Source organism: Amblyomma maculatum, chromosome 4, assembly GCF_055883805.1.
Source record: "Amblyomma maculatum isolate TAMU_Amacu chromosome 4, ASM5588380v1, whole genome shotgun sequence".
NCBI lineage: Eukaryota > Metazoa > Arthropoda > Arachnida > Ixodida > Ixodidae > Amblyomma > Amblyomma maculatum.
Genome location: NC_139347.1, coordinates 194,800,830 through 194,816,128, shown reverse-complemented (window position 1 = coordinate 194,816,128; position 15,299 = coordinate 194,800,830). Strand labels below are relative to the sequence as shown.

The following is a 15,299-nucleotide window of genomic DNA, read 5'->3' as shown; positions in this document are numbered from 1 at the left end:
ACTCGCAAGCCTGCCCCCTATCTCCCCTGCTTGACTGAGTAAGGTAAGAGTCGACTTAGGCTACATGCGAGGAGGACAAAACGTAAGCTAGCAGGATTGATGTATGCAGGCAACATTGTCCCGCCGGCAGACAACCACGATGGGTTGCAGCAATTATAATAAGGATCTGTTGGATGGAGGGTGCGAAGTTGGGGCTGCAGTTCAGTGGTATATAATGACGAGAGGGGCAATACTATCCGGAAAAACATGAAAGAACTATGAAAGAAAGGGGAAAGAGGAATTTTGATTTTATTAAACACGGGGCACTTTGGAACTACAGTAGGTACAAGATAGTCGGATGTGTATAGAAAGGAATTATGGTACCAGGCCTCACTTCTAGGAATGCTGTCCTGTACATGCATATGGATGTACAATCAATCCTGGAAATCAATCGGGGATGGCTGGGCAGGTTAGCCCTAGTGAGAGAGAGGCGTCATTTGAGGTGACAGAGGCAAACTGAAATACGATCAGAGGCTGTTCGGAATGGAAGAAACAAGGTGGGCGAGAAAAGCACACAAGTGCTTGTGCATAAAAAGCATAAACAGAAAGTGGACAAACAGAACCTAAAAGCTAAGGTTTAAGTACATTCAGTTTACAGACGGGATTCAGCAAAATACTAGCGTGGAAAGAGAGGTAAAAGAGACTAAGAAAAATGTGAAGGTAAGAATGCAAGGAAAATCAAAATCAATATTGGCTATGTACAGAACGTGAAACAGGCCATAAAGAGGAGAAATTTATTTGATAACTCACGAGGCGGCTTGCAACTGTTCGAGGCTAGGACAGGGGCCCAGCGAACGTAAACAGGGCAAAATTTGAGGACGTTGATAGATTATGCACGGCCTGTTGAGTCATAATAGAGACCATGGAACATATATTGTTGAGGTGCTCAAAACTCCAGCTGGCCATCCCAGACGGAAAAGTTACAGATCTAGAGAGGGCACTGGGACTGGCTGTGGAAGAGTGGCATGGGCCCTGCTGGCCTCTCATCACCCCTTCAGTACACCATCTTGCAATGCCAGGTGGTAGCACAGACTGGGGAAAGCTTTGCAAATGTTCTTCGAGCTCTCCAATGGCCACGTAGCTCTAGAGCTAGAAGGCACAGGCACTAGTTGGCAGCGTCAGCGTCAGAGTTGAAAAAACATTTACAGCAGGAAGTAGGGCTGCTTATTTCAGAGAATGTAGCACTTTTAGAGATATGCTGAAGTATTCTTGTTGTTCCTGTATTAATGTACACTCACCATGGATGTCATACAGTTGAGGCCCCTGGCTTTCTGCGGTGAAAAATTTTGAATTCTGTGGATTGAGAAAAAGAATCTGTGAAATTCAGTTCGCGACACAGCAAATTATGTTTCATGAGGCACCTCACGTCGTATTTTTAAACTATTAGTGTAAATTTGTTTCTCCAACTAAAGTGGCCTTTGCTCCATGCTCAAGAGTGTCGAGGCGAAGCCGGGTTTTTCATTGAACTTGGGGTAAAGGGCTCTACATGCAAGTGCAAGGGAGGAGGTGGGGTGGAGAAGAATAATGCACTGACAAATTGGAGTGGAGTAGGCAAAGCAGAAAGTAGCTAACAGGAGCAGGGTCGGCCTGCTGGAAACACCAAGAAGCTTCGGAATGTTGGTGATGTAGCAGCCTCTATGGCTTGGGAGGCTATTTGCATGAAAGTATCAGAAGTTTCGCTTCACTCAAGTGCGGCAGGTACGTTTGAAGCATTGCCTCTTAAACTGCTTCTACCTATCCACTCCCTCCGTTTTTAGTGTGGTGTTTTCATTGCCTTGCCAGGCCCTTCGCTAAAGTTAACCTGAAGAGCTTGAGATTGCATTATATTCGTAATGATATTTTAAGTTCCTCATGGGCCATCACGCATGCTCTCACCTTGTAGTTCTGCAAATAAGGTAATATAGTCATTTCATTTACTCTTGACAGTAGCAAGAGGATAAAGTTGCTAACACATAGTTCTTCAAGAATCTGCAATCTGCAGTTTTTTGTAGAGTCATCGGAATCAAGGTCTTAGTGACATGGTCTCAAATTGAAGTGCTGTGCAAGACACTTGTGACAGATGCCGTCATTTAGGTGTCGGTTGCAGGCTCTGCAAGAGACATGGAACTCAAGGAATGTTCCACAAGAGCTTATCAGCACTCTGTGTTTTGCACCTGTGCATTAGCAGCGTGTTTACTATGTGCAGTGAGTAGCAGGCGGGCAGGTGATTGAATAGGGCTGTTGTGTGGATGATGCAGCTGAAGATCCAGCAGCTGCAGCAGACGCTGGAGGCGGCGCAGGCCAAGGAGCTGCAGTACAAGGCGGCCCAGGAGCAGCAGAGCATGCTGGAGCGCCAGAGAGTGGTCACCCACCAGGCACAACAGGTCCGACTCCCAAGGTCTTCTCCTTATACTGCAACAAAAATTGAGGAGGAGTAGCGGCCCTCTGCCCAATATTGGTAATATTTTGGCAATGCACTGGTCCTATGTTGGGCCGGGCATTGCCAACACATTACCAATATTGGGCCAATAGTTCTGCCTGTGCGGGTTGGAACACAATCTCCGTCTTGGTGGGGGCGAAACGGAGAGGCATCCCTGTGTTGTCATTGCATATTAGACCCCCAGGTGGTCGAAATTTCCAAAGCCCTCCACTACGGCGTCTCTCATAGCCACAGTCGCCTTGGGAAGTTAAAAATCATACTAAACTGAAGCTTGGGAAGCAAGTGCGTCACTTTTGGCTTCAGAGCTCTAGCTTGAGGGAAGTTGGAGGGCGAGTCAGCCACATAAGCGTGCGTGCAAAGATCTCTGTAGTACCTTGTCATTAAAGCAACACTGTAGAATGTTTGTGGTGCAAATTGTTAGATGAAAATTTTGATTTCAGCTGTCTTTGTGCACGCGTCCTGAGATAGATATATACCTTATGAACAGCCTAATTCAGGGTGTGCAAATTATCTAGTACCACCCATCAAATATTGTGCAGGCTGAGAAATGTTCTCCGCTAAGCCTGGTCCCTTGAAATTGTGGCCGTGCAAGGGTAACCACTAAAATATCTCGGAACTCTCTCATTCCATGTTGCACAGGCTGAGTGGGGGGAACAGCAACAACTGTCATTGGCATGTGTGCGCCTTAGGAGTCAATGTTCCTTTATTGTGTCATATGGGCAGAGAAAAACTTGCGCTCGTTTGTCATTGGAATCAGACCTATGTGTCGTGTATGCCAACGTCTGCTGGCACAAGTGCCGCTTTGATGCATAGCTGTGAAGTTGACACCTGCGGATCACTTGCAGCTTCAGCAGCAACAGCAGCAGCAACAGCAACAACAACAACAACAACAACAACAGCAGCAGAGGTTCCAGCCAAACCAGACACCCAACCTGAGGCACATTCTTCAGCAGGTCAGTTCTTTTCTCTCTCTGGTCCATACCACCAAAGAAACATGGGCCACATCTGCTCACTTAGTTGTTTCAATTCAGTACACTAAAATAAAGTGTACTGAATAAAGCATACCTTGGAAGGCTGCTTTTAAATGCTGCTCAAAAGCTTGGTGTATCCTGTATAGCCTGAGGGGGATAGATTTTGATTGTGTGTCATGCCTTTTAGTAATACGTAATCCAGTCTTTTTTCTTGTAGTTTTGTAACGCTGTAGTTTAGCCTGTAGATACTGGCGGGCCTTCAGATGTTATGGTTTCATTCTTTTTGTCCATCACCAGCTGTAAGCTTTAAAGCATTTCTGCAGCATAGCCCATGTCATACTTCATGGAGGGAAATTTAAGGCACCAGAGACTTTAGTAGTGTTATCAGAAGTTCACCCTAATTTAAGTGCTCCATAGAAAGCCATGCGAACAAGCTTAGAGGTGGAGCTGAAAGGGACACTGCAGCAGTTTTCAAATGTGCCACTACTATAGATTTTTGAAGTAGATTATTTTTTTATCATTTCTGAGAAGTTATTTTTTCGATAATGCATAAAACACCTGCAGAATCGCCAACTGAAAGTGCGCTATTCAGATTTCTCGCGCCCCGCGGGACTGCTACAGAGGAGGCAAGCGGAGAGAGAAACCTCGCTTCGCTGAGGTGCCAACAGAGCCAACTGAGGTTGCTTTAGGCATGCGCTGTTCTTTGTCTTGCGTGAATATGGAATTAAAAAACATGTCAACTTAATGTTGTGCACCAATACAACACAACTCTGCATGTGTTCGGATGCATGAACAGCTGTGGACACGACGATGTAATCTCCCATAGTAATTAAAGCTAGTGGTGCAATGCGGTGTCGCTGAGAAGAGAGATAAATTCAAGCCGACCAAGGGAAACATTCTACTTGAAGCATTTTCGTGACTGTGACTACATGCAGTTTTTTCCTAATGTGATTTCTATAGGGCTTTGACAAAAAGGCATGGCTGAACCATAACACAGTTCCTTCTGTTTCCTTGCACAAAAGAATCGGGACAGTCATCATTTCCTAGAACTGTGGTTATTAAAGGAAGAAAAGGGAGGTAAGGCTTGTACTTCGTAGTTCCATTAATTTCTGATTATTCAGGTCTCGTCTGTATGTGAACCGTTGCATTTAGCGATAATTGCGATCTGTTTATGGAGTGCAATCTCGCAATGAAACGGGCAGCCAGCATCGGTGCATAATTGTATTTGTGGGTCTCCTTTTTTTTTTCCCCCGCAAAAGCTTCACGCAACGGTTTCTGTGCTAAGCATGAACAACTCATCAGCAGCACGCACTGATGATTTTTGCGAACTAGCAGATGATTAAGAAGAGCCCACTACTGTGTCGCAGCTAGATTGTGAAGGCTTTGCGAGGTCCTTTCCAGCACGGCACGTGCCTGATATATTCGTGGAACCCTTATGGGAGCATTATTAGAAGATAAGGAGTGTACCGCTCACCTGGGTATAGGCGCATTCAGGTAAGGAGCGCACAGAGTGAGGTTTCCTTCAATGCATCCAAGCAAGCAATCATCGAAGTTGTTCATATATATGGCCTTGCGATTTTGCACCCATCGCTGCCTCGTCATTTTACATAGTCCTGTCCTGTTTTGGGATGTAAATTAAGTTAGAAATGAAAACAACGAGGCTCTTGTAAGAAAACATATTTCGGAACATGGTTTTCTCGTGAAGGTATAGATGTGGAGGCTTGGCTTTCAACATACGTCAGCCGTCGATTCATTAAGCGTGTAGTGTGAGAGTACGATAAAAGGGAAAGGTTCTCTACGTCTGCTAAATGTCCTATGACTCGGGCACCATTCTGCGCGCATTTGACTTCGTCTCCAGCACAATGGCCCTATCAATGCCTCGTATGCATTGGAGATCTCGGCAACCGCGCTTTGCTTATTGTTCATTTGTTTGGTGGCAGCTGTGTACTGCTTCATCCTTTCTATAAAATTCTTTGTTTCTCCAAGGTATGATGCATGGCACTCAAAGCAAGATTTGGTACACCAAGCCTTGGGTTCATTTTTCACAACAATGACTTTTCGGGCGGGGCGATAGGCCTGAGACGGAGGTAGTCGGCTAGGGCATTGTTCACTGCCCTTCCTTCCCAGGAATATGCGCGCCGAGGTTTTGCTGAGGGCTATGTAGTTTCTGCTAATAATGACACACACTACTTTTCAAAATGCCTTGCTCTAACCAAAGCAAGTTTTCATGCCAAATCTACGCTCCCCACAACGAAAGGGCTGCATCAGTTGTGGGCGCATCTGGTACTGATACGTGTGGCGAAAATCTCGATGGTCATTCGTGCGGAAATGGCATGCCATAATGACATTCACAAAGCCGCAGACAGCTGCGATCAGCACATAGCGCAGCGAAGGAGCCGCATTGGCAGCTTTCCCGGTCCTCAAAATGTCGTCACGCGACGTTTTGGCCATTCACAGTCGGTGGCGCGACTCGCGATGAGCCCCGTCACGCTGGCTGCATATTTCTACTGAAAAAAGGCTATTTCTGCTTTCTTCTGCCTAATTTGTGGGTTTCTGCTGAAAGCCCAATTTTTGTAAAAGTGCTGCAGTGTCCCTTTAAGCATCCCCCAAATTTTTTGCTTCTTTTTTGCAGTCTTTCTCCCGCAGCGACTGTCATGTGTTTTGCTTTGCTCCTGACTCTCGATTTCAAGAGCTTGAGCACTCTGACCGTTCAACCCAGATTGATAGCTGTCTTCCCTTCTTTTTATGACGCTTCTTCCACAGTGTAGCTGTTGTTGCATGTAACGAGTAGACGCACCATGCTTATTTGTGTTAACTGAAAGCAATGCCCATGGAGTGGTGAAGTCTGGCCATTGCTATTCTGTGCTTGCCATTTGCTATGCTATGCCAGTCAGTGCGCATTGTAGCATGGTGTCAGTGGAAGATTCGGCTCTCGACTGTATAAGCAGTCTGTGCCATTTTTGGATACCAGCTAGGCCTGGTCAAAAGTGACATGCGTTTTGTGCGTAAGCAAGGGTAGTGCTTTCACACAAAAAGTGGAGCTTGTGAGGTAGATAAGGTTCAAAAGGGAGATGTAGATTTTGCCATCACGAGCTGTATTCAAGTCGAGAGTATAGGGAACCCAAGCTCAAGTTTCTCCGCGCGATGGCAGCGCCGCATTCCTGGCATGGTGGCGAAATGTGAAACGATGGGACGTCGCCGGAGCAGACGCTCCGCTAGCTTCCTGTGTACGTGCGGCGATCGAGTAGCGCCTGGCGGTTATTTGGCGATACAAAAACGCTTCCGCTGATGCGAAACGGAGGTACTAAGTAGCATTGTGTCATGGGTAGCCACAATAGTAAGCGAAGCGCCTAACGACGAGACTCACGTGTGGAACTTTGCAGATTTCATTGGAAGCGTTTCCATAAGACCTGTTTTCCAATCGCATGACAGCATTCCGAGAAGTCTTGCGTTCTTTGTGGAAACGAAAAGGGCCAATTTTCCCCTTCTCCATAAACTCAGAAATGTTCGACAGTTGACAAAGACGTCTTAGAGAGGCATCAAAAAGTACAATGGTTTAACACCATCTATACGAAGTGAAGGGGGTAGAGGATTATCCTGCTCTTCGCTCCGCGCGTGTCTTGCTTTGCCGATTTTCTGTGCTCTCTCCCTGCTTTGCGAGCGCTCTGAAAGCAACCAAATCAACAGATGTCCAGCGTGCGACGTCCGCGATCGATAATGATGCGTGAATGTGCCCTGTGACCAAGAAAATATCTAGGAACGAGGCTTTTTTTTTTTTTTTTTTTTTTTTTTTGGGGGGGGGGGGGGTGGAAAACATGCTTGGCTGAGCCGCTTTTACATATTTCCGCAAATTGGCCAATACATGAACCAACATTATTATTATTCATAACCAAAATATGTTGGAAGTGCAATACAAAAGCGATCCTAGTTATGGCTCGATTGACACTACTCGCATGGAGCACCCTATTCGCGTCACAGGTTTCGTAAATATAAACCAAATATAAATGAAGCACTACCATTTAGTAAGAACCGAAATAAAGCACGATTGTAGTACAAGCTTGGATTTCACCTTCCTTCCGAGCCAGCGAGCCGGTTATGTCGCGTGCAGCGCGCGGAGCACGCATGTGCTTTTGAGACTGCTAACGTTCGTGCATTTGAAGAAACATCTCCTTCGGACTATAGCTTATTCTTCTACTGCAAGATTTGCTTTAGTAACATCGTAATAATAAAAACAAAACCATATATAGATCTCATGCTACAGGCCAAAACAATAATCAACAAGCGAGCAACTTTACCTCAGAGTACTGATAATACTTCCGCAGTTTTTAAACATATTATATACGACAATATAGTTGCATAGCCGACTTACCTCGAGATAAACTTCCTACGTTTTCGCTGACGTGGGAAATGCATTCACAATCAATATTTACTCATCGCCGTCTGTCGTCTGCTCTACAGTGCTGACGTGAATAAAAATCTTCTCGCTTATAATTACGTTTCTTCCATGGAAATACGCGGCAGGTTGTCCAATAATCAAGACGGAATGCAGGCGGCATGTTGCGATGCGCGTCAGGGCGCGTGCTCGTTCGAGAGAAAGCGCGCGGCGCACGTCGCGAAGGCAGCGAGCCCAGCCGGCGGCGTCCCAGTGTGTGTTTTTCTGCCACAGATGGCGTTGCCCATCAGGAGCCGCAGCGCCGCCCAGCGATGCTTTGGGAGCCTATGACAGAATCCTGTCAGGCGGGGAATACAATTCAAAAACACAGAGTCGTCGAACAGTAAAATATTTGTTGGCATTTTAGCGCCTAGAACGGGGGCCTTGTTCATAGAGGAACTAAAACAAAAAAGGTTTGTCTTTAAATAAGCTAGCTTTAAATAAGCCTGTATTTTAAGCTTGCCAATAAATAAGCTTTAAAGGACCACAACGATTGTACGAATATTGAATCAAGGTTACCCGATTAAGCGTGTGTGACATTGCCTGTACTATTACAAAAGATTCGAAGTGAAACTATGATGTCTGTTTTCTTTTTACGACAATTCTTACCTCATAACTTCTTGTCACATTTCCTTGGCAGGGACTTGGGCTACTTGTACATCATGTTCATGTAAAACACGGGTTAGACACTCACTCGTATTTGGAACATACGGAATAGCAGCACATTTCTTGGGGACAATTGTCGAGTCATGACAGTTCTCGTTCTGTTGACTTTACGAAGTGTCTTGGGTAACCACAGCTAGCAAAATCTTTCCGTGCTCTCGCTGCATTAAACTTCTCAGAACAGCCCTCTTGTGGGCGGCAGGAAGGATCGAACTGAAATGTACATAGCGGCCTACATGCGTTTCCTTCCTGTCTGTATATGCTAAACGACAGTCTTTGGCCTTCCCGTGAGACGAGGACGTCCTGGAAAGGTAGACTGTCGACCACCTCTTTTTCCAGCGTGAACTGAATGACTTCTTCCAGGCAGTTAAAGTGTGTCGAAAACTGGCTCATAGCATCTTTATGAATGATGCAAAAGCAATCGTCGATGTCGCGAAGGAAGATCTTTAGATAATGATTAAAGAAGGCTAATGCCCGTTGCTCCAGTGCTTCCATAGTAAGATTAGCAGCCATCACTGAAACAGACGCTGTGCAGAGGGGAGCGTGTAAAATCCTCAATGGCTTGTATCGGAACCTCTGGTTCATGTATTTTTGGCGCACCATTAAATATGGCCGTGGAATCACTACAGCAGCAGTAGCTTGCAGTAAAGCAGTTTTTGGCTCGGCATAACGTCCTGCAATACATCGGCAATAAGCTCTTGCATTTTTCTTTCCAGCTTGAGTGTCGAGTTCATCTTGAGGCAGATGCACATTTCTCCATCTTCCGGCAGAGATGGTATTTTCCGGTCATAGTCTGACTTATCCAAAAGAACTGTTGCATTGCCTTTGTCTGCTGGCAAAATTACAATGTTCTTGTTGCCACGGAGGCTCCTTATAGCGGAATATCCTCTTTACGAGACGAAGCAGAACGAGCAGGTCTGCGATGAAGGGTATTGAGGACACGCACCACTCGTTTACTGGCTTCTTCGCAGCAATTGTTTTCAACCAGTTGTATTCGCTAGTGAACTGTAAAGACTTTTTTTTTGTGCATGGACCTCCTGTGCTTTCCTGCAGTTGCTTTTTATGACACGGACTTTGCACAAGGAACATAGAGGAACATGGCCCCTTTCCGAGCTCAGCTGCGGGGTAGCTCTTGGCATGTGTGCCTAACACAAGTTAAGTCCGTGGGGCCACTGCTTAAAAGCAGCAGCCATACAATCCGTTTCCTCCCGCTGACGAGTATACTCGTCATTAGATTCTGTACCTAAATACCCAATGACGACTATAGTCATCATACGCATCATACGCAGCGAACCAATGACGACTATGCTCATCCTATTGCATTTAGTTGCAGTTTGGGACACTAGATGGCCATACTCATCCACGTTTTTCTATTTGTGTGTCGCCTTTCGTCATATTCCCTCTAACTGCAGCGTAGGAAAGATGGCTACCCCTGTGCCGCACGTGAGTGAAAGCTCGCACAAAAGAAAGTATTGTGACGACTCCTCATCAGATGATGACAGTTCTGTAGAGTTGTACTCGGATACGGAAAGTAAAGTGTTGTCATTTGAGGACTCTGACGATGACGATTCTGCGGATGGACTGGAAAATCTCGCAGCTGCCCGTGAGTGGTGCCCCATAGATTTATCAAATCCGCCTGCTGCACCGCCGTGTTTCTCATTCTCTCAAACGACTGGGATAGCTCAAGTTGCTTATTTTATGTGCGGTTCACATTTTTTTCTTCGTGTTCTTTTTTTACTGTGTATCGAACACTGCAAGATGCTTTTTCACAGAATACTGGTGTCTTGCTGTGACGCCTTCTTTAAAAATTTTTTTATGGAATTTGGGCAATAAAGAATTCCTACTGCATTGAAAGAATGGTGCCGTTTTACTCAGAAAAAAAGCAACTAAAAAATTCCGCTATATTTGGAACAATTTTTCTTATATTGCATGGGAGGGAAAGGGTTAAAGCCATCTGTAGGAGGTCCCACAAATAGGTCCCAAATACATCAGCTCCAGATGTAAGTCGACTCCCCTAATTTCCAATGGCGCTTTTGCAAAAGGTTGGCAGAGCTTCAATGAATTTGACAAAGTTTCACTGCACTCTTTTTCAGTGTATTGACCTAGTATGTGTTGGAGAAATGCATGGTTTTGAAAATGCCTGTTGTGCCAATTAAACTGTTTAACATGCCAAAAGTATTTGGTATACTTTGAATACTGCTTGCTTCAAAACTATTTTAAGAAAATTTCTATTCGATTCAAACCATGAAACCAATATATGCACAGGCCTGTCCTTTATGGTCTTGGTGTCACGAGTTCGAATCAATTGGCGGAGAAATCTTTAAATCCAATTTTTTTTAACTATAGATGCTTCTTTGCTCTCGGGCAAACATCACTCGGCCAGCCACGAAAAGTCGCAGAATCGAGTTTTACAAAGAAATGACATGGTAGTATTGTCCTCTGTGACGCTTATACCGGTTTCCATTTGGCGAACAGGAGCAAGAGCAACGAGCAGCCAGAGCAGCGTACGAAAGCACTGGGGACGCGCGTTCTCGTCTCCCCAATGGAACATTCACGCTGCTCGGAGAGCAGCGTACCGAAGCGGAGCGCGTGACATCAGGCGTCATGTGATCAAACTTTTCCCGTGCTTGCGTTGCCCGTATCTGCCGGCCGAACGTCACCGCTGCCGTCTTCCGCCATTTTTCTCGACCATCCTGCCCGGGCTCCGGGCAGCGAATAACCTGAAGAACGGCCGGTCCCGAGGGAGAGAGCGCGCGCGCGCTCTCCCTTGCGAGAGCACTTTTAGTGCAGCTCGCGAGAGCACTTTTAGTGCAGCTAAAAGTGCTCCTGTTCGCCCAATGGAAACCGGTATTAAAGAGCACTTGGTTAGAGATTCCATTTTAGGCCTAGCTATGGTGGATATACTTGCTAGGTGTGTCTGCGCTTGCTGCTTCAATTCGACTGTACACCTTGATCCCATTAAAGGCAAGGGTATATAATGGGGGACGTGGGTCATAAAACTATTTTTGTTTTTTCAATGCCCAAACTTAATGAGACTTCACAGAATTGTTCAGTTTTTCTGCCAATTTCCAATATGCAAAAATTTTTCTTCTAGGGCAGTTAGTTCTGTAGGTATTAGAGAATTATTGCTACTGCCTACTTAAACAATAGGAAAAAATGGTCATCAGAAATTACTTTCAATATACATGTAGGTACTATAAAGTGCAAGGAATGCAATGTTCGAAGCACTCTTTTTTATTTTCAGCAGTAAAATTTTTGTATTTTATCTTGAAATTTTTATAGTTGCCATGACTGTGAGGGCTAAGTTCAGTGGGCTGCTAAATCTAATATTAGCTCAATTTTAGAACTGCTTCCGGCATTGCATTCCTGCACGTTTAGTATATAGCTACCTATGTTGTTAAAAATGAATTTCCCCTTGAGCATTTTTTCCCCTGCTTTTTGAGCAGGCAATAGAAATAATATTATAATACCCCTAGACCCTAGAACTAATTGCCCTAGAAGGAAAATTTTTGCATATTTGAAATCGGCAGAAAAAAAAAAAGAAAACTGATCAAGCCTCTAAGGTTTTATAATATTCAGGCAGTAAATAACAAAGTTAGATTTAAGAATGATGTCCCCCCTTTTATTTGAACTGAACAAAATTATACAACATTGCGAGTTACCTTGAAGTTCAGTTGTATCAGGAGTGAACTGTAGTAGTAGTAGTATAGCAGTACTGTGCTGCAATCCACCGATTTATGACACCGTTGCATGCTTTTGACGGCGTGTGCCAGCAGGTGATGACGTGTGGTCTCCTGCTTGCTTGTGTGTGTAGCAGATGCGCCAGCAGCAGCTGCTGCAGAACCTTCAGCAGCAGTCCAGCATCCGAGCGCAACTGGCGGGCGGTCTGGCCATGGGGGCTCCACCACAAGGGGGCCCTCCACAGCAGCCGGGAGGGGGTCCCGGCTGGGACGACACAGCCCTGCTAGACTTACTGGGTGGCGGGGGTGGACCCCACAATGGGTGAACCCCTTGCCACATTCACTGCGGTCAAATAGGCGGCGCCAAGCACCCGTTGGTGCCATGAGTGGGTACAGTACTGACAAGACAACCATTTGCCACTTGTCTTGTATCACCGCCAGTTCTCTCTGCGACGCACATTTCAGAGCACAGGGCAGCACAGCAGTTTTATTTTTATTTGTTATGGCTTTTGTGACTGTTTGCTGTGCTGAACTTATTCACTAGACAGCTGCCGTGGCCAACAAGTTATCCTTGCTGAGGGCAGTTCCACTCTCTTGTGCTCTGTTAGAGGGCACCTGTGAGATTGCAGAGCTAAAGGCAAGAACCCGTTTTGCTGAGAAGCAGTAGAAGCATCCCTGCTCATATATATACAGGGTGTTTCATCTAAGATTTTACCTATTTTTTAAAAATAGGAAAATTAAGTTTTATTGTCGATTCTTCTTTTAGCTGTTGTATTAAGAGTAGAGAAAAATCAGGAGTACTAAAGCGTACTAATTAGCTTAATAATTAACTAAGATTGACTAATTAACTTTTTCTTTATACAAGCTAGAAGCTACTTTCAAATTGCAACCGTGAGCTACCGGTGTGAGAATGCCAAATGGTATTTTAAACGACAAGAAACGCGCATTTCTTAAGGACTGCAGCACTGGCAATTCTGGCCACTTTCGACGCACGAAAACGAAACCTAGCAGACGAAGCGCGGAATTGTACGCGCCCACGCGTGACGCAGTCGTGACGTCGCCGGGCGAATCAAGCCGTCTGAAGGCGCCTGCTGCCGCTCGTGAACTACTCGTCTGGCGCTGCGTTATCACATGCAGTGGTGCAATATCTGTGCATGCACTGCTTTTCTTTTTATTTCACCCTCTGGGAGCCAAAGCTTGTAGTCGAGAGGGAGGGCTGATTTGCCCATACCGTCAGCGCTACGCCCGCACCATGACAAGCTTCGTCCGCAATGCGTTGGTGATATCTCAAGTACCAGACCATGACGCCTCCAGACGCGTATTTCGTGGGCGGCAGCAGCCGCATCCAGACGGCTGGTTTCTCTCGGTGACGTCACGGCTGCGTCACTCATGGGCGTGCATAAGTGCGCGCCTCGACTGCTAGGTTTCGTTTTCGTGCGTCGAAAGCGGCCAGAATTGCCAGCGCTGCAGTCCTTAAGAAATGCGCGCTTCTAGTCGTTTAAAATACTATTTGGCATTCTCACACTGGTAGCTCACTGTTGCAATTTGACAGCAGCTCCAAGCTGGTATAAATAAAAAGTTAATTAGGTAATCTTAGTTAATTAGTAAGCTAATTAGTACCCTTTAGGGCTCCTGACTTTTCTCTACTCTTAATACAACAGCTAAAAGAAGAATCGACAATAAAACTTAACTTTCCTATTTTTAAAAAATAGGTAAAATCTTAGATGAAACACCCTGTATATATATATATATATAATGTGTATTTTTTTTTTGCCATGCTGTCTTCATTTTCTTCTTGGCCATAATCCTTCTGCACTAAAGCAAAGTTTGGAGCCACGTGGGTGAGCAGCACTTGTGCCTGCAAGCTTTATGGCTGAAATAACGGAATCTCAAAAGAGAATCGTATGCGCTAGGACTAAGGCTGTCCATGCTTCTTGTTTGGATTCAACGTATAGCCTTTCTCTGAAGGCAGGCCGTTGAAACAGTTGATCTGAAGCAGATGAAGAAGGAGCACAGTGAAGTGATCACGCTTAGTTTTCCACGGCCAGGTTAGCTTTTTACAAGCGTTCGATGGTGAGTGGACTTCGCAACACAAAATGGAGGCTCTAGTCCTTTCGCACCTCACCTGTCTCTTTATATTGTCGGTGTGTCTTATGACTGCTGCCTTGCTGCAACCAATATGACAAAGTGGCAAGCAGGGGATGAAATCATGGCTGTAGTACTAGCTGGTAGATTTCTTAAATGGTTATCACAGCCTGAATACGCAAAAATGGCTCTCTTCTGTCCAGCATTGTGTCTCGGCAGTAATTTCGAGTTTTAAGGCAAGTCTGAGTATGCGTCATCTCCAGGGTTCATATTTTTCAAGCCTTCTAGCAGGTACTATACACTAATGCTCTGCCTATCAGAACACCTTGCAGGCACTGTTCTTTTTTTTTTTTATTATTGTTGGTGTTGTTTTGAATGTTATTGTTGTCACCTCGCTGCTTTGTTGAAACACTTACATCCAAATTGTGCATTACTAATTTTTTCACTAATGCACTCAATGCAATCAATTCTTCCCGTTTCCTCAGGGGAATGAAATGGGTTAGCAAGTTTTCTCTACCCTCATTGGTGTGGAGGGCGAGAGGGGCTCTTGTCAGAGTGATGCCACTCTCCAGTATACAATTTTCGAGTATGTGGTCTTTCCTTTCAAGACTGCTAACCGTTTGTGCTACAAAATGACTTCCAACTCATCAAATCACCGTGGCATTCCGTTTGAAAAGTATGTGCAACTCAGTGATCATTCATTTTAAACCATTTCTTCAGTGTGATCTGCGTGTTAAGGTCTCCCTGTTCAGGATTGTGCAGGGTATATACTAGTGTAGAAAAGCTGTACAGATTTGTAGGACCTTTCTTCCTTCTATCAGCCTATGTAGGTTACAACCATGACAGAATACTAATATGAAACCCGTTGTGGCATTCAAACCCGTCTGACATGTTAGAATGTGAAAATCATGAGGTTTATTATGTTTACAGGGCTTTGTTCACCTAACTGCCTCTACTTTTCTCTGTAGGCGAAACACATCTCTGTCTTGATGTGGGTGCATGTAGGATGT

General features: G+C 45.1%; 1 protein-coding gene across 11 annotated transcripts in view; it reads left to right on the top strand.

Moving 5' to 3' along the window:
* LOC146193939 (mediator of RNA polymerase II transcription subunit 25-like) overlaps positions 1-14,644 on the top strand; it is a 95,327-nt gene extending 80,683 nt beyond the window's left edge. For 10 of the 11 annotated variants that reach the window (XM_084602890.1, XM_084602892.1, XM_084602891.1 and 7 more), the window contains 3 exons: positions 2,277-2,402; positions 3,304-3,411; positions 12,339-14,644. In XM_084602890.1, coding sequence (XP_084459016.1) covers positions 2,277-2,402; positions 3,304-3,411; positions 12,339-12,530 — 426 coding nt within the window. In that variant the 3' untranslated portion in view covers positions 12,531-14,644. The remainder of the gene's footprint in view (positions 1-2,276; positions 2,403-3,303; positions 3,412-12,338) is intronic. The other variant, XM_084602889.1, reaches the window with a different exon arrangement.
* Positions 14,645-15,299: the final 655 nt, after the last annotated feature.